Source organism: Podarcis cretensis (genome assembly GCF_951804945.1).
Source record: "Podarcis cretensis genome assembly, chromosome: 2".
NCBI lineage: Eukaryota > Metazoa > Chordata > Lepidosauria > Squamata > Lacertidae > Podarcis > Podarcis cretensis.
In genome coordinates this window covers 115,631,117-115,648,999 of record NC_137171.1, presented here as the reverse complement: position 1 = coordinate 115,648,999, position 17,883 = coordinate 115,631,117, and the positions used below count along the sequence as shown (strand labels likewise).

General features: G+C 44.2%; 1 protein-coding gene across 1 annotated transcript in view; it reads left to right on the top strand.

The window, feature by feature from the left end:
• Positions 1-17,565, top strand: part of LOC307210943 (E3 ubiquitin-protein ligase TRIM7-like) — a 34,644-nt gene extending 17,079 nt beyond the window's left edge. Inside the window, exons 6-16 of the mRNA XM_079967146.1 lie at positions 729-847; positions 1,861-1,893; positions 6,425-6,497; positions 8,016-8,244; positions 8,396-8,466; positions 8,610-8,614; positions 11,109-11,482; positions 13,880-13,902; positions 14,778-14,896; positions 15,183-15,218; positions 16,592-17,565. Coding sequence (XP_079823272.1) covers positions 729-847; positions 1,861-1,893; positions 6,425-6,497; positions 8,016-8,244; positions 8,396-8,466; positions 8,610-8,614; positions 11,109-11,482; positions 13,880-13,902; positions 14,778-14,896; positions 15,183-15,218; positions 16,592-17,106 — 1,597 coding nt within the window. The 3' untranslated portion in view covers positions 17,107-17,565. The remainder of the gene's footprint in view (positions 1-728; positions 848-1,860; positions 1,894-6,424; positions 6,498-8,015; positions 8,245-8,395; positions 8,467-8,609; positions 8,615-11,108; positions 11,483-13,879; positions 13,903-14,777; positions 14,897-15,182; positions 15,219-16,591) is intronic.
• Positions 17,566-17,883: the final 318 nt, after the last annotated feature.

Here is a 17,883-nt window from a genome sequence, read left to right as displayed (position 1 = left end):
ATCTATGGCAGCATTTCAAGTTGCTATCTAAAATCTAAACAGTTTATTTCCCATTGGAGTAATGTTTTACGTCTCCATCCTCTGTCCTCTGGGACTGGGTGGTGCTGTGGGTTAAACAACAGAGCCTAGGACTTGCTGATCAGAAGGTCGGCGGTTTGAATTCCTGCGACGGGATGAGCTCCCGTTGCTCTGTTCCAGCTCCTGCCAACCTAGCAGTTCGTAAGCACGTCAAAGTGCAAGTAGATAAATAGGTACCGCTCTGGCGGGAAGGTAAACGGCGTTTCCGTGCGCTGCTCTGGTTTGCCAGAAGTGGCTCAGTCATGCTGGCCACATGACCCGGAAGCTGTACGCCAGCTCCCTCGACCAATAAAGCGAGATGTGTGTCGCAACCCCAGAGTTGGCCACGACTGGACCTAATGGTCAGGGGTCCCTTTACCTTTACCTTTACCTCTGTCCATAGTCTTGGGCTTCTTTGCTATTCATCTTAATGTGGGGTTCCCTGCTTGTATTAATTTTAGGTTTTGTTTTTCTTCCAACAAACCATTGTTCACACTTCTATTCCCTGCACTGCTTATTTCAATATGCCTTTCCTCTTATTTTTCATCTTGAATCTGTCCAACTGGTTTCTGAGACCTTTGTGATCCTCTCCCCTCTCCTCTTTTTGATTCCTTTGGGAATTCTAGGTTGGAGAGCAAGTTGGTGTTTTTAAACCTTTTATTTCTCTACAGGCACGAGGAGAGATCGACATTTGGGGGTACCAACAATATCCCTTATGGATTGATGTGCAAATTCTGGAACTTCGGTCATATCAATACATTTCTGGCAAGTTCCTTTCGGCAGTTCAAAGGTAATAGCTACAAGAATTTCATGCTAGATATTGAACTGGTGCATATGTGGTTGAGGAAAAACTCAAGGTGTCCTCTAATGCTAGGAGACCAGCAACATTGTGAAGGCCACAACTTTCCCTTCTCTGAAAACATGTTTATTCCTTCAGCAACAGTGTCCCACATGGAAATTTATGCAAGGACACTAGAAAAAACTCACACACTTCTGTGGCTAAAGCTTTGTATGACTTAAGGCCCACTGAAATCAGGTGGTTTTTTTGCAAGAATATTGTGATGAATTTAATAATTAGTGCGGTAGTTTCAATGACACTCTGTCACAACTCAGGTTTAGCCAGGCCTTAGTCTCCAGCACTTTAAGGCAATAACCTTAAGAGGTTGATTTTCAAAAGCAGATAGTAGTTATCCTTGTGTATGATGATGAGAGAGACAAAAGATCTCATAAACAGAAGTCAAATGTGATTATTTGGAAACAAGTGAAAAGACAAACAAGGTTCTGGAAACCGAGGAATGGTTAAGGGAGTTGGGTATGTTTAGCCTGGAATAATAATAATAATTTATTATTTATACCCCGCCCATCTGGCTGGGTCTCCCCCGCCACTCTGGGTGGCTTCCAACAAAATATTAATATACCGTAATACATCAAACATTAAAAGCTTCCCTAAACAGGGCTGCCTTCAGATGTCTTGTAAAAGTCTGGTAGTTGTTGTTCTCTTTGACATCTGATGGGAGGGCGTTCCACAGGGAGGGTGCCACTACCAAGAAGGAAAAAAGCAGACTGAGAGGACAATATAATAGCCATCTTCAAATATCTAAAGGGCATGTAAGATGGAGCAAGATTGTCTTCTCCTGCTCTGGCTTCAGAGCAATGGCTTCAGTTTACAAACCAATGGCTTCAGTTTACAAGAAAGGGGATTATGACTAAACAATGATATCAATCAACTCTTTTTGTGTGCTATAACATTCATTAACACCACGACGGTCTGATGCTTTATCTCTCTTGCTTTCCGTTTCACAGGCACTATAAGGTCAGGACTCTCTGTGCGGAAAGGTAAGCTGAGGAGTCTCGATCAATGCTCTCCTCCTTCGTCCTTGGCCAGTTGGCTATTGGGAGAGAGAATGGTGGCTTTTAAGATAGGACAGAGGGCCAAAGTTGGGCTACGCTAGCAGTGAAGCCGAGGTGAGGCCCACAGTCCAGTCAGGAAAGGAACCCCCTTCCTCAATGATCCCTGGAGTGGATCTAAGCCAGTGGTGTCCAAACCTTTTTCAAAGAGGGCCAGATTTAATGAAGTGAAGGGCTGTGGGAGCCAATCAGAGGTCAAACCAAAGATGCTGAGGTTTTTTTAGGGTTGAAGTTGTTGTGTTTTTTTTTTTTTAAGGATTTTACATCAGGAGATAAACTGCCACAGGGGCAATTAGGCCCCCAAAACGGTCTTTGGCCATGCCTGACCTAAGCTCATGACGTCTATCCTCCTGGCTATTTCCTCTCTGCGTGACGCCAATACCTCTCCTTCACAAAAGCTGCGTTCTCTCCTGCCCATCTTTTGCGTGGGGCCGAAAACCTGCCTTGAGCTGCCTCTGGGGCCACACCCCTTCAGAAAAAGAAGAAGAGAAATGTGTAGAAAAGTAACTTCCAGTGTATTTCTTAATTTTTAAAATCAAAGGATCATGGGTGTGTCTGTGTATCGATGCCATTAAACAGATGACAACAAACTCTAGAATGTGTTGTATTTTACTTTGGTCTGGTGCCTGAGGCTACGTCAGGCATCCCCCTATACTTCTGGACGCAGGGGTACATTTGGCAATCTAGGAAACCGCAGCAGGGGCTACAAGTTGTCAATTTCACAAAACGGAAGCAATCAGTGTTAGAAAGTTTAGATACGTAAGTTAATCGCCAAATGACACCTTAAACCTGTGCTACAGTCGCCACAATGGAATGTCTGGGCACCATTTGGGGGGGGCAATGCCATTTTTTTTTGGGACGCAGGTGGCGCTGTGGGTTAAAGCCTCAGCGCCTAGGGCTTGCCGATCGAAAGGTTGGCAGTTCGAATCCCTGCGGCGGGGTGCGCTCCCGCTGCTCGGTCCCAGCGCCTGCCAACCTAGCAGTTCGAAAGCACCTCCGGGTGCAAGTAGATAAATAGGGACCGCTTACCAGCGGGAAGGTAAACGGCGTTTCGGTGTGCGACTCTGGCTCGCCAGAGCAGCGATGTCACGCTGGCCACATGACCCGGAAGTGTCTCCGGACAGCGCTGGCCCCTGGCCTCTTAAGTGAGATGGGCGCACAACCCCAGAGTCTGTCAAGACTGGCCCGTACGGGCAGGGGTACCTTTACCTTTACCTTTAATGCCATTTTTTATTATTTCTATTATGTACTGAAGTTCTTACCCTGGGCCAGCAGGGGGATACTGTAGATAGTTCAGGTCCACATATGCAAATAAGGGATCGAAAGTGACGTTCAGTGATTGGATAGTTACATAAAGTTGTTAAGTTACGTTGTACTGGAGCTCTATATAAGCAGGCTGGCTGAACCCTTCAGTTCAGTTCTGTTCTGACCTGTGAATAAACAAGAGCTGTTTGGAGAATTGCTGTGTCGTCTGATATGTTCACCCACAACTTAACAATTTCATTTCTATACTGCTTTATATTTTATACACAAAAACTCAAAGCGGTTTGCAACACATTGAAGCATCAAAGGTAAACAATTCAGAATAAAACAAATTCAGGCTTCAAGGAGAATATTTCCGATCCTTCCCCATATTTATTTACCTAAACTTTATAGAGCTGCCCCATAGTAGAAGGACTCTAGGAAGCCAGTGTAGCATAGTGGTTAGAGTGTTGGGACTAGGACCTGGGAGGTCAGGGTTCAAATCCCCACTCAGTCTTGAAATGCACCAGATGACCTTGGAGTCAGTCACAGCCTCTTCACCTACCTCACAGGGTCGTTGTGGGAATTAACTGGGGGTGTACTTAGTGGAGAAAAGGGTGGTATATAAATGCATTAAGTTCTCCTGAATAAGTAAGAAAGCTGGAGGGGCCAGCCAGGTCGAGACGTCAGTCGCAAACATGGTATCCAAAAATCTCAGCATGGTCGCAATTGGACCTGCGCCAGTTGCAAAAAGCGCCTGGGGGATTTTTAGTTACAGATAGGTAGCCGTGTTGGTCTGCCATAGTCAAAACAAAATAAAAAAATTCCTTCCAGTAGCACCTTAAAGACCAACTAAGTTAGTTCTTGGTATGAGCTTTCGTGTGCATGCACACTTCTTCAGATACCATTCTGAAGAAGTGTGCATGCACACGAAAGCTCATACCAAGAACTAACTTAGTTGGTCTTTAAGGTGCTACTGGAAGGAATTTTTTTATTTTGTTTTGGGGGATTTTTAACGCTGGAAACTGGGTGATCACACAAACCCCCAGCCAGAGGCAAAATGCCTAGAACATCCTTTAAAAAATAAAAATAAGATAAAACCTGGCAACCCCTTCTCAAAATACAGGAAGGCCCACCCCAACCCCACATTATATTATGGAATGGCAAATTTCTGGACATTTATCCATATACTGTACACTAGTGGCCAAAACTGTGTAAACCTTTTGGAACATAGGTAAAGGTAAAGGACCCCTGGACGGTTAAGTCCAGTCAAAGGCGACTATGGGGTTGCAGCCCTCATCTCTCTCTCAGGGCGAGGGAGCCAGTGTTTGTCCACAGACAGCTTTCTGGGTCATGGGGCCAGCAAGACTAAACTGCTTCTGGTGCAACGGGACACCGTGACAGAAACCAGAGCACATGGAAACACTGTTTACCTTACTGCCACAGTGGTACCTATTTATCTACTTGCACTGGTGTGCTTTCGAACTGCTAGGTTGGCAAGAGCTGGGACAGAGCAACGGGAGCTCATTCCATCGCGGGGATTCAAACCGCTGACCTTCCAATTGGCAAGCCCAACAGGCTCAGTGGTTTAGACCACAGCGCCACCCGTGTCCCTACTAGAACATAGAGAGGACAGTGGAGAATGGTATTACTCCAGAAAGAAAAAAAGTGGTGTTATGAGTAATCAAACCTCGGAAATACACTCTTTCCAAAATTGACCTTTTTCGAAATGGGCTTTTGTCATGATTAAACAATTTAAATGGGAAGTTCACAAGATAAGCACCTTGGAGCATTGCTTGCTCATAATATGTGCCATCTCTCTCTCCCCCAGCCCCCCCCCCATGTGTTTGGACATCGCTGCATGCAATCAAAACAGAATCCTCTTTAAATTCTTTTATTGCAGTGGTTTATAAAAATTAAACATCCGAGTGTTTCTCTTAAAAACAGATCCTTTTAAAAAACATTTAAATCAGCAATAGTCAAAAGGAAATAGGAGACCACTGCAAGCAGATGAAAACGTTAGCAGGGACAGAATATGCCAAATTAGAGGGTCTATCAGAAAAAATAAAGAATAAATCAAAACAGGAATTTGTTTCAAAATGGGAGATTTTCAAAGAATATCTGAAAAATATAGTAGTTTAAATTCTGTTGCAGCATTCGAGGAACTTCAGTAATAGTTGCAAGGTAGATATAAGAAATTGGATATATTAAGAAAAAGTTTAATTATCATAAAAGTGTGTTTTGGCAATAAGTAATATGAAATCGAAATATGGAATAGATGGGAGGTTGGGTCTTTAGTGTTAAGACCAATATATGTTTTATTGTTTGCTAAGAAAATTATGTGTCTATGGTTATTCCTGTGTGTTATTTGGTATTTGTGTTTTTTTCTTTTTTTCTTGCTGTATCAATAAAAATCTTAAAAGAAAAAGAAAAAGAAAAAGAAAACGTTAGCAGGATTTTAATCTCACTTGGAATGTGACAAATGGTATGGATAATATGGAGTGATATAAAATGTAGATTAAGGAATAATATGCAGTTTTAAATGTTAACGATAGGACCCATGAAAGGGATGGGGGGGGAGTCCTGAGATTCAGAGTAATCTCCATATACGGAGATGTATTTGGACCGTTACAAAATTATATTTGTAGAATCAAATAAAAATGATTTAAAAAGGAAACAGAACACATGTAACTTGTGCGTGTCTGGATAGGCTTGTCTACACACAAATGTTTTAAGCAGGCGGCAAAAATAGCACAGTGAAGGAGCCTGTCCAATGTCAATATGAAGGCAGTTCTAAAGAGTGGATGCAGCCACGCCGAAATATCAGTTTCTTACAAGCACAGAAAAGCGTGTGGCACCTGTCGGAGCACCAGTTCTGCAGGTCAAAGGGGTTGATATGGTGCAGCTGTAGAACCAGCAAACCACCAACTTGCTCCGAAGCGACCGAACGCTCACTAACTTACAGCCTGCAAACTGCAGACCACGATTTTGCAATGACGCCGGAAATCGGCGGAACTCCTCCCGCAGGATCAAGACGCGGGGGCGTGTCCGTGTAAGAGCGTTCCAAGAGCCGCTGATTGGCTACGGCGTGGAACGCGGTTGCCCCGCCCCGCAGTTTATTCATTCATAAAACGTCCCGCTTGTTAGCAGGGCGGCCGCCTGTGAGTGTCGAAGCTGCCCGAGTTTTTGGCGCAGATTTTGATTTCGGGTCTTTCAGTGCCTCTTTTTTACTGCTGTGGCGTCTCCGGTGGCTTAGATACAGGCGGCCTCACCTTGCTCACCTCCGCCAGGTGAGGGGCTTTGCAATTGGCTGCTTTGGGTGGACTTCGGGGGGGGCCCTCCTTTTGGGGAAAGGATGAGTAAGAAATCTAATAAGCAAACCTACAAATATTTGAAGCGCTCCAGATGGAATGATCTAAGCTGGTTTGCTTCTCAGCTTTATTCGGTGCAAAGACTCATTATTCAAATAAGGCTGCTGCAATCCTTTTGGCAAACTCAGCGTTGAACGGAGTAAAGCTTGCTTCCGAGTAGACATATATTGGATTGCATTGTAAGTGTGTCCAATACTGTATAGGCCTATTTGCCAGCACGTTGCAGTTCTTTATTATATTATGGTAGTTGTTTATTATTATTATTATTATTATTATTATTACAACTATTTATACTTTTCAGATTCATACATTTCAATAATTTTAAAATCATTTTGACATTTCAAAACTTGACTTCCTTCCCCCTCTTTCTGCGGTTCCTTACATTTATAATATCTTCGGCATATCCAAATTCATTTAATTTGCTCATTTATTCATCTTCTTTAAATATATACTCTTATGAAACTGCCGGTTATTACAATAATCCTGCCAACGTTCTTATCTATTCACAATTTATTCAATAAACCATTTCCACTCTTTTATGAAAAGTTTATCTTGATTTTGATTTCTTGTTCTTCTAGTAAGTTTCACCACTTCTGCATTTTCCGTAAGTTTTTGTATCCATTCTTCCTTTGCTGGGATGACGACTTCTTTCCATTTTGGGGCAAGTAACATTCTTGCTGCTGAGTAAGTTTCTATACAGATTCTGTCCCTATAATTCCCAAGAGAAAAGCTTCTGGCTTTTTTATGAACGTTATTTTCAGACATTATGGTAGTTCTTACTTACGATCATAGAATTGTAGAGTTGGAAGGGACGACGAGGGACGTCTAGTCTAAACCCCTGCAATGCAGGAATCTCAGTGGTCTGCTGTTCATGTTAGAGCCTGTGATTGTACCTCTTGTATGGGATATTCATACCGATTCTAAATGTTTTATAATAATAATAATTTATTATTTATACCCCGCCCATCTGGCTGGGTTTCCCCAGCCACTCTGGGCGGCTTCCAAAAGAACACTGAAACACCAACCTATTCCACATTAAAAGCTTCCCTAAACAGGGCTGCCTTCAGATGTCTTCTAAAAGTCTGGTAGTTGTTTTTCTCTTTGACATCTGGTGGGAGGGCGATCCACAGGGTGGGTGCCACTACCGAGAAGGCCCTCTGCCTGGTTCCCTGTAACTTGGCTTCTCGCAGCGAGGGAACCGCCAGAAGGCCCTCAGCACCGGACCTCAGGGTCCGGGCAGAACAATTTTATCAGAATTTATATATGGCTTATTTGGCAAAAGAAAACAACAGCGCCTTAAAGCCATTTATTGTAACATGTTCCCTAATTTATTATCTAGGCCAGGAGGTGTGTTCCATTAACAATGCCCTGTTTCAGATTAAAGTTCACAGTGACTATAAACCTGCACCTCTTTTCAAGCTGTGATTCTTTCTGAAGGAGGAAACGTCTCTCTCTTAACAGGAGTGAAGCCATGGCTGATGAGAAACGCAGGAAGGCATTTCAGCAAGAGGTCACCTGCCCCATCTGCCTCTGCTACTATACCAGCCCGGTGGTTCTAGACTGTGGGCATTGCTTCTGCCGTATGTGCATCGTGAGATGCTGGGAGGAGCCGGGCAGAGATTCCAGGTGCCCTGAGTGCAGAAGCACTGTTGCGAGGAACTTGAAGGTGAGCAGAAATATCTCCAACTTTGTTAAGATGCTCAGGGACTGGGACGCTTCCGCAGAGAGAGAGGCCCGAAAAAGGAGGTCAGAATGCCAGAGGCATCAGCAGCCCTTGGATTTGTTCTGCGAGGACGACCGTGTCCCCTTCTGCGGAGATTGTGCCGGACCCCAAGAACACAGGGGCCACAGAGTGGTCTCTGCGGAAGAAGCCGTCCAAGTATACAAGGTAAGAATGAGCGGTGGATGGGAGTGGCCCCTTCAGGGTTCAATGCTGCTCATAAATCTGTTCAGTGGCATAAAAACTCAGACTTGGGAGATTGCAAAAATCAATTTGGGACCAAGCATCCAATTCTCTTTCTCTCTCTCTAGATCAGGTGAGGGGAATCTTATGCCCTCCTGATGCTGAGAGCCAGTGTGGTGTAGTGGTTAGAGCAGGCATAGGCAAACTCCGGCCCTCCAGATGTTTGGGACTACAATTCCCATCATCCCTGACCACTGGTCCTGTTAGCTAGGGATGATGGGAATTGCAGTGCCAAACATCTGGAGGGCCGGAGTTTGCCTATGCCTGGGTTAGAGTATCAGAGTAGAAGACCAGGGTTCAAATTTGCACTGAGTCTTGACGCTCACTGGGTGACCTTGGGCCACTCACTGCCTCTCAGCCTAACCTGGCTCGTTGGGAGGATTACATGAGGAGGAGAAAACCATGGACGCCACCTTCAGCTCCCTGGAGAAAAGGGTGGGATAATGAATACAGTGGTACTTAATTCGTTCCAGAGGTCCGTTCTTAACCTGAAACTGTTCTTAACCTGAAGCGCCACTTTAGCTAATGGGGCCTCCTGCTGCTGCCGCGCTGCCAGAGCACAATTTCTGTTCTCATCCTGAAGCAAAGTTCTTAAGCTGAAGCACTATTTCTGGGTTAGCGGAGTCTGTAACCTGAAGCGTATGTAACCTGAGGTACCACTGTAAACAAATACATAACACTACAACTCCCATCAGCCCCAGCAAGCATGGGCAATGGGAGTTTGGATCATTGGCCCCTGGAGGTTGTGAACCGCCCTGAGATCTCCTGTTGAAGGACTGTATCTAAATGTAATTATTATTATTAATAACAATGAAAGCTAGGAGCAAATGGTCCCCCACACCTGCTCTACGTGACTGTTTTGATGGGCTTGTGCAATGGAAAACTCAAGAAAGACCTTTTTCTTTCCTTCCAGGAACAGATCAGCAACTGCTTGGTGACTTTGAAGGAAGAGAGAGAAACGCTTCTGGTCTATAAAAGAGAAACAGAAACGGAAAGGCAGCACCTGCTCGTCAGTATCGCCAGGACTGGGAAATGAATGAGTTCTAGAAGCAATAATTTTTTGGAGGGGTGGGGGTGGGGGAGTTGAATATTAAATACATCCCACTAGATGTCAAAGAGAACAACTACCAGACTTTTAGAAGACTTTTAGAAGAAGACATCTGAAGGCAGCCCTGTTTAGGGAAGCTTTTAATGTTTGATGTATTACGGTATTTTAATATTTTGTTGGAAGCAGCCCAGAGTGGCTGGGGAAGCCCAGCCAGATGGGTGGGGTATAAATTAATAATAATAATAATAATAATAATAATAATAATAATAATAATAATAAAATTATTATACAAAGGATCTGGAGCCATTTTTCCTGGAACAGATTATAAGGTAAAGGTAAAGGGACCCCTGACCATTAGGTCCAGTCATGACCGACTCTGGGGTTGCGACGCTCATCTCGCTTTATTGGCCAAGGGAGCCTGCATACAGCTTCTGGGTCATGTGGCCAGCATGACTAAGCCACATCTGGCGAACCAGAGCAGCGCACAGAACCGCCGTTTACCTTCCTGCCGGAGCGGTACCTATTTATCTATTTGCACTTTGACGTGCTTTCGAACTGCTAGGTTGGCAGGAGCAGGGACCGAGCAACGGGAGCTCACCCCATCGTGGGGATTCGAACCGCTGACCTTCTGATCGGCAAGTCCTAGGCTCTGTGGTTTAACCCACAGCACCACCCAATACGCTCTTTGATGATCCAGCAAAATCCCTAATCTTGTTGCTGAAATAACTGGATACACAATAACACATGACCCCAAGACACTACAGCGAGTTATTTGGACAACTTGGAGGTGACACAAGGACCTGGTCTCCTGGCGCCACCATTTCTTAAGCCAGGTTGTCTCAGTGACTCTGACTCTCATTAGTCCGAAAGAGACAGAGAACAGGACCTCCAATGGCAGAGACCAGGAAGCGCATGAAAACTGAGCTTCCCTTGCAGTTTTGTTCCTCACCTCATCCCCAGGGATCTAGGTCTTCCAAACCATCACCAGGGATCTGAATTCTCCTCAAGGCCAGTCTATTCAGCCTAGCTGTAAACAGGCTAGGAATATTATATTGAAGTGGATAGGCCGGGATTAGTTTAAACGTTATTTTTATTTTTTAATAATATTTTTTATTGGTTTTACCAAATTAGCTTTTCATTCACAAAAAAGAAAAGTACAATCCAAAAATATAGAATTCTTCAAATTTTCTTACTTCCATCCTCCCTTTCGTGGGCACTAATAATAATTTTCACTGCATATTATATTAACTTCCATACATCTCTATTTTCTACTATAGTTCTTTTCACGTTGCAAGCGTCATTTCAATCCAGCTAATGTTTTTAACTGTTTGCAATGTTCTGTCAAATAGATTATAATTTTTTCCCAATCTTTTATTGTCCTGAGAGGATAAGCCTTACGTTTTAGAGCCACTGGTTTCCTTGGAAATGTCTGGTCACCCATAACAAGTGTTAATTCAGAGAGAATATTTAAGGGAGGGCCCCGTTATCCTTCAGGAAACTCCATTCCCTGCAAAAAGCTGATGTGATATTCAGGACAATTCAGAAGGGACCTTCCTAGGGAAGTATCTCTTGATGCCGCGAAGACCAGCTATATTCCTGGAAATGCCCTCCTTGCCCCCTCTCATCTTCCAACCTCACCCACCCAACTCTTATCTGTGGCAGAGGCAAATAGAGAGAGAGAGAGAAAAGACGGTGGCCGAGTTCAGACGTCTGCACCAATTCCTGGAGGAACAGGAGGACCTTCTGCTGGAGAAAATGCAAGAGCTGGAGGAGGAGATTGCAAGGAAAAGGGAGGAGCACCTGGACAGACTATCCAGGGATCTCATAGCCCTTGAAACACTCATCCTGGAGATGGAAAAGAGGCTTCAGAGGCCAACCAGTGAAGTCCTGCCGGTGAGACTGTGAAATAATAATAATAATAATAAATAAATTTTATTTATATCCCGCCCTCTCCAGCCGAAGCCGGGCTCAGGGCGGCTAACAATAATCAAATAATCAAACAATCGAATAATCACACATTCTAAAAATTATTTCATTATAAAAATTAATTAAAATCAAATTAATGGCAACCGATTAAGCAAAATTCTGTGCAGGTTGCCAGAGGAGGGAGTCAGGCTGCGCCCTGACCAAAGGCCTGGTGGAACAGCTCTGTCTTGCAGGCCCTGCGGAAAGATGTCAGGTCCCGCAGGGCCCTAGTCTCTTGTGACGGAGCGTTCCACCAGATTGGAGCCGCAGCCGAGAAGGCCCTGGCTCTAGTTGAGGCCAGCCTAACCTCTCTGAGGCCTGGGACCTTGAGGATGTTATTATTTGCAGACCGTAGGTTTCTCTGTGGGGCATACCAGGAGAGGCGGTCCCGTATGTACGAGGGTCCTAGGCCGTATAGGGCTTTAAAGGTTAAAACCAGCACCTTAAACCTGATCCTGTACTCCACCGGGAGCCATTATTATTATTAATAATAATAATATATAATTTTATTTATATCCCGCCCTCCCCAGCCAAAGCTGGGCTCAGAGCGGCTAACAACAGTAAAAGTAACACAATTTACATAACATCACAACTAATTAATTGAAATACATTCTAAAATCAATTCATTCTAAAAAACAAGCGGGCCAGTCCCCTTTGCGGTGCAAGGCTGGCTCCAAATCATTGTGTGCCTCTGCCTATGTAGGGTGGCAGCCAAGGCTGTAGCAGGCCAGAGCAAGAAAAACATGAGATGAATTCATCTTAAGAAACCAGGAGCATTTTTGTTAGGGATAACAGGGGATGAATTAAAAAAGGAAGATTACAAACTATTCATGTACACAACGACCGCCGCTAGAATCTTAGTGGCTCAGAAATGGAAATCCCAAGAAATCCCAACTTTAATGGAGTGGCAGGCAAACATGTTTGAATACATAGAATTGGCGAAATTGACTTATAAGATTCGGAACCAAAAAGAAGCAAAGTTCAAAAAGGATTGGAGTAAGTTTGTTGAATATATACGGAGTAATTGTAAGAATTTAAAAACTGTAGCAGGATTAATGTAAACCTTGTGATGTGGATGGAGTGTAAATAAGAAACTGTAAGAAAAGATTTGAGACATGAAAACCGTTGAAGGGATGGAAGGAAGTCCGGGCGCAATAAGGCGCAGGGTAAATAAGAAGACATACAAATTTTTGAATGTAAGAGTATTTATTTGTTGTTGTTAGAAAAAAATAAAAAGTATTTGGGAAAAAAATATATTCATCTTAATGCAGAGTAGAGACACCTACTTAAAGTAAATAGGATCGGACGTTTTCTGCTCTTTGCTCATGGTTGGTTGTCTAATGGCTTCCAATGGCTCATTCCTGCCCCGCTTCTGAGCTTCCCAGAGGTTGCTGTTGCCAGAGGAAAGCCGCCTTTTGCCTTAGTCTGATCCATCAGGGCTTCCCTCCTGCTTCCTTTTAAGAGGTTGTGTTATCTTCTGGGGCTGCATAATTTCCAGCGCCGAGGGCCTTCTGGCGGTTCTCTCATTGCAAGAAGTGAGGTTACAGGGAGCCAGGCAGAGGGCCTTCTCGGTGGTGGCACCCGCCCTGTGGAACGCCCTCCCATCAGATGTCAAAGAGAAAAACAACTACCAGACTTTTAGAAGACATCTGAAGGCAGCCCTGCTTAGGGAAGCTGTTATGTACTGAGTTGAATAGGATCCAAACTGCAGCAGTCTGATTGGTCCTAGAACAATAGGATCCAAATTGCAGCAGTCTGATTGGTCCTAGAACAATAGGATTCAGAATGCAGCAGTCTGATTGGTCCTAGAACAATGCAGCAGTATGATTGGCTGGCAGGAACCACCCAATCATGCTCCAGATATAAGTGAATCCACAACCTGATTGGCTTACAGTAGAATTCCAGAATTAGCCAATCATGTGCAGCCCATTGTGTAAATAATGTATATAAAGCAGATACTTTGAGGGGACATTGATTCATTCCTCCTCACCACTATGAGCTGAATAAAGAGCATGAATCATAGAATAGAATCATAGAATCATAGAGTTGGAAGAGACCACAAGGGCCATTGAGTCCAACCCCCTGCCAAGTATATTTCAGAAGCTTTTAATGTTTAATAGGTTATTGTATTTTAATATTCTGTTGGAAGCTGCCCAGAGTGGCTGGGGAAACCCAGCCAGATGGGTGGGGTATAAATAATAAACTATTATTATTATTTAGTGGGGTACTTATACTTCATCCTTCAGGGCATGGGGTTGGGCGGGGATTGTAGCCTGATCTGGGCCAGGCACTGAGCTCCCTTTTCTTTCCCCCTTTTTGCTGCAGGATATTGGAAGCCTTTTGAAGACGTAAGTGGATCTCACTCATTTTCCTTTGTTTCACTAGCAATGGTATGCCTAGCAGGTCGAAAACATGATGGTGTTGAGGTTTGTTTGCCCTTAACCATCTAATGCCTTTTTACGGGCACAAATTGGTGTCTTGAAGTTGAAACCTGCCCTGTTTTGATTCCAAAAATCACTGGTTTTAGCAGTGCTCCTTACTGTCTGTCACATCCATTTATATCTTTTGCTGCTATGGCAGTTTTAATGTCTTCCATTATCACATGGTGGCCTTCCATATCCAACACAGAATTTCTGGTAACACTCTCCGATGTCTCTGACAATGAGTGGCTGTTGTCGCTCTTTCCGCTGCCTGTGATTTTTGTGTGGATTTAAACTGACCTCTGGCAAAGCTCTGACTAGATCTGGGCGATATATCGAAATATCATCCCAAACCATTTGAAGTCCATATGATGCTTTCATAGTTTTTGATCTGGCAATATATTGCAAATCATGATCTCCCTCTCTCCCTCTCTCCCTCTCTCTGTGTGTGTGCTATGCAAAAATCACAAGGTTGGGAAAACTGTTCAGACATTGTGATACATCAGTATATCGCGATGTTTAGCTGTTGATATTTCACAAAGTTGAAAACCGAATATCACGCAGCCCTAGTTCTGACAAGGAGCTGAGAGGCCTCCACTTGGCTAAGTAAAATGTCATGAAAATATGGATTAGTTAGGGATACCAAACATCAGAAGGTGTGTTATACAGAGTTAGGCCATTAAAGCAAGAACTTTAATATAGTGGCCATACCTCTTCCTTCCATTTATTTTTGTTCAATGCAATCTAGGACTGTGGACCAGATGGAGAGTGGTTAGGATTCTTTTCTTTTGTTTTGTTTTAAGGTTTGAGGAGAGAGAGGTGATTAAGACACCGGTGGTTTTTTCTCCTGCATTAAACTGGAGGGCGTGGGAATTCAGTGATATGAACCCATTTCTGGAAGGTGTCATACAGGAATTCAAAGGTAAGGAAGAATAGTTGCAAGGGTTTTGTGCTGGCTGTGATTCTGGTCCAGATCTGAGTGTGTGGCGAGGAGCAAAGTCCTTTGTAATGTTGCTGGGGACAGGACAATTGAGAAAGCTATTATTGTTCATTAGTGGAACGGGCTCTGCTCAACATTCCTCCTGCAACCTCAGCCCATAATTTTGTTCTTCAGAACTGTTTTGAAGTTACTCTTCAGTTCATCTTTCCAGACACTGTAGAAACCATACCAGTGTGGTGCTGAATCTCTCTTCCTTTTCCTTCCCCAGACGCCCTAACATCTGATCTGAAATATCTGAAGAAAGGTAAGCAGTGAGGTCTGATAAAGCTCTGGATATCAGGCCTACTCAGGGTTCTGATTCTCTTCTCGTTCAAATGTGGGCAAAGTCTGGAAGAAACGGGAACATCCTTATCTTCAACATGGTGGCTGATTTTTAGGGTGGTGAGGAAACAATTCCCATGACAGTTTCGAAGCCCAGGATGTTTGCTGATCCTGACAGTGAGAGCTGTTCGACAGTGGAATTTGCTGCCAAGGAGTGTGGTGGAGTCTCCTTCCTTGGAGGTCTTTAAGCAGAGGCTTGACAACCATATGTCAGGAGTGCTCTGATGGTGTTTCCTGCTTGGCAGGGGGTTGGACTCGATGGCCCTTGTGGTCTCTTCCAACTCTATGATTCTATGATTCTCCCAAAGGATTCTTAAATATTTATATTTTACTAAGTTTCTATATGGCCCTTCATCCGAGGATTGCAGGGCGTGGTTTACAATACAGTTGTACCTTGGTTGTCAAACGCCTTGGTACTTGTACGTTTTGGCTCCCAAACGCCGCAAACCTGGAAGTGTTTTGGTTTGCGAACGTTCTTTGGAACCCAAATGTCCAATGTGGCTTCTGATTGAGTGCAGGAAGCCATGCCTTGGTTTCTGAACATTTTCAGAAGTTGAATGGACTTCCAGAATGGATTCTGTTCGACTTCCAAGGTACGACTATACAGTGGTACCTCGGGTTACAGACGCTTCAGGTTACAAACTCCGCTAACCCAGAAATAGTACCTCAAGTTAAGAACTTTGCTTCAGGATGACAACAGAAATCACGTGGCAGTGACAGGAGGCCCCATTAGCTAAAGTGGTGCTTCAGGTTAAGAACAGTTTCAGGTTAAGAACGGACCTACAGAATGAATTAAGTTCTTAAACCAAGGTACCACTGTATGTTGTTGTTGTTGTTGTTGTTTAGTCGTTTAGTCGTGTCCGACACTTCGTGACCCCCTGGACCAGAGCACGTCAGGCACTCCTGTCTTCCACTGCCTCCCACAGTTTGTTAGCTTCGAGAACACTGTCCAACCATATCATCCTCTGTCGTCCCCTTCTCCTTGTGCCCTTCATCTTTCCCAACATCAGGGTCTTTTCCAGGGAGTCTTCTCTCCTCATGAGGTGGCCAAAATAGTGGAGCCTCAGCTTCAGGATCTGTCTTTCCAGTGAGCACTCAGGGCTGATTTCCTTCAGAATGGATAGGTTTGATCTTCTTGCAGTCCATGGGACTCTCAAGAGTCTCCTCCAGCACCATAATTCAAAAGCATAAATTCCACTGTATAGAAAACATTAAAATGCATCACATGGCAACAACTGGATTATGATCCCTGTTCTCTTCTGCTTATTCCCCCTCCCCACAAAAAAACTCCAATAGCAAAAGTGACTCTGGATCCAGAGACAGCTCACCCCCAGCTCATCCTGTCTGCGGATCGCCTGAGTGTGACGTGCGGAGATATGTGTGAAGAGGTGCCCGACAACCCGAAGAGATTCAACCAGCTCACGGTGGTGCTGGGAAGAGAGGCGTTCACAGAAGGCCGATATAGTTGGGAGGTTACTGTAGGGAATGAGGAAGAATGGGCTCTGGGGGTGGCCCGGAAATCTGTGAGGAGAAAGGGCATGTTCAACTTCACTCCCCAGGAAGGGGTCTGGGCTATGGGGAAGTGGAGGGGTCAGTACAGGGCCCTCAGTGATAATCCTTATCACCTGCACCCCACCGGCGAGCTCAGAAGGATCCGAGTGACTCTGAACTACACCGGGCAGCGAGTGGCCTTTTTCGATGTTGACAGAGGAATCGCCCTTCTTGCCTTTGCCGGGGGTTCCTTCTCTGGAGAAGACCTTCTCCCCTTCTTCTGGCTGCAGGAAAGAGCCCATCTCAGGCTCTCTCCGTAGAACAGCCAAAATAGTGCAGGAGGTCAGAAGAAAAATATTGTACTTCGGCCTGCTGGGTGGTTATTTGGGGGGGGGGGCAGCAACTGGGAGTTTTGGGAAGACCTGGGGAAAACACTCTCAGCGCATTTGAATGACAAGTGAATGCCTAGAAGGTACAAAATGATATTATCCCCTAATATGGATTCCTTCTCTCCATGGCCCCCCAAAATTGGCTTACCACTTCAGACATGTCAGTGCTACCTATATGCCAAAAAGGCCATCCTACATGGTAAGTTTATTTGGGGGTGGGGTTGTGATTAAACTATTGTGATCATTGTGAAAGCGGACAATATTTCATTTTATAGCACTTTTCCCCTTAAAGATAAATCTGCAGTTTGTTCAGCAAAAGTATCACTGCATTCTAAAGAAAAAAAGAATTCAATCAAGACATGTTTTTGGCACACGTGTCCATCTTGTGTACTTGTATTAATGGGTTCTTTTGATTTCTTTAGACTTTAAAAGTAGACTGTATGAATGTTTAGCTCTTTATAATAAAATAGTATTCTTATTTTCCCTAATAGATGTACTTAAAGCGTCTTGCTTCAAAATACAGCCAAGCCATGCTAAAATAAAATGTTATGGAGTAATACAGTAAAATTTGTTGGTGTTAATGAAAATCTGGTGTGATAAGGGTTGCAGCCTGGAAAGCAGCTAACGTAGCACCAATTTTTAGCAAGAGATCTGGGGGAATCTTGGCAATTACAGGCCGGTTTGATTAACAGCTGTCCTAGGGAATCT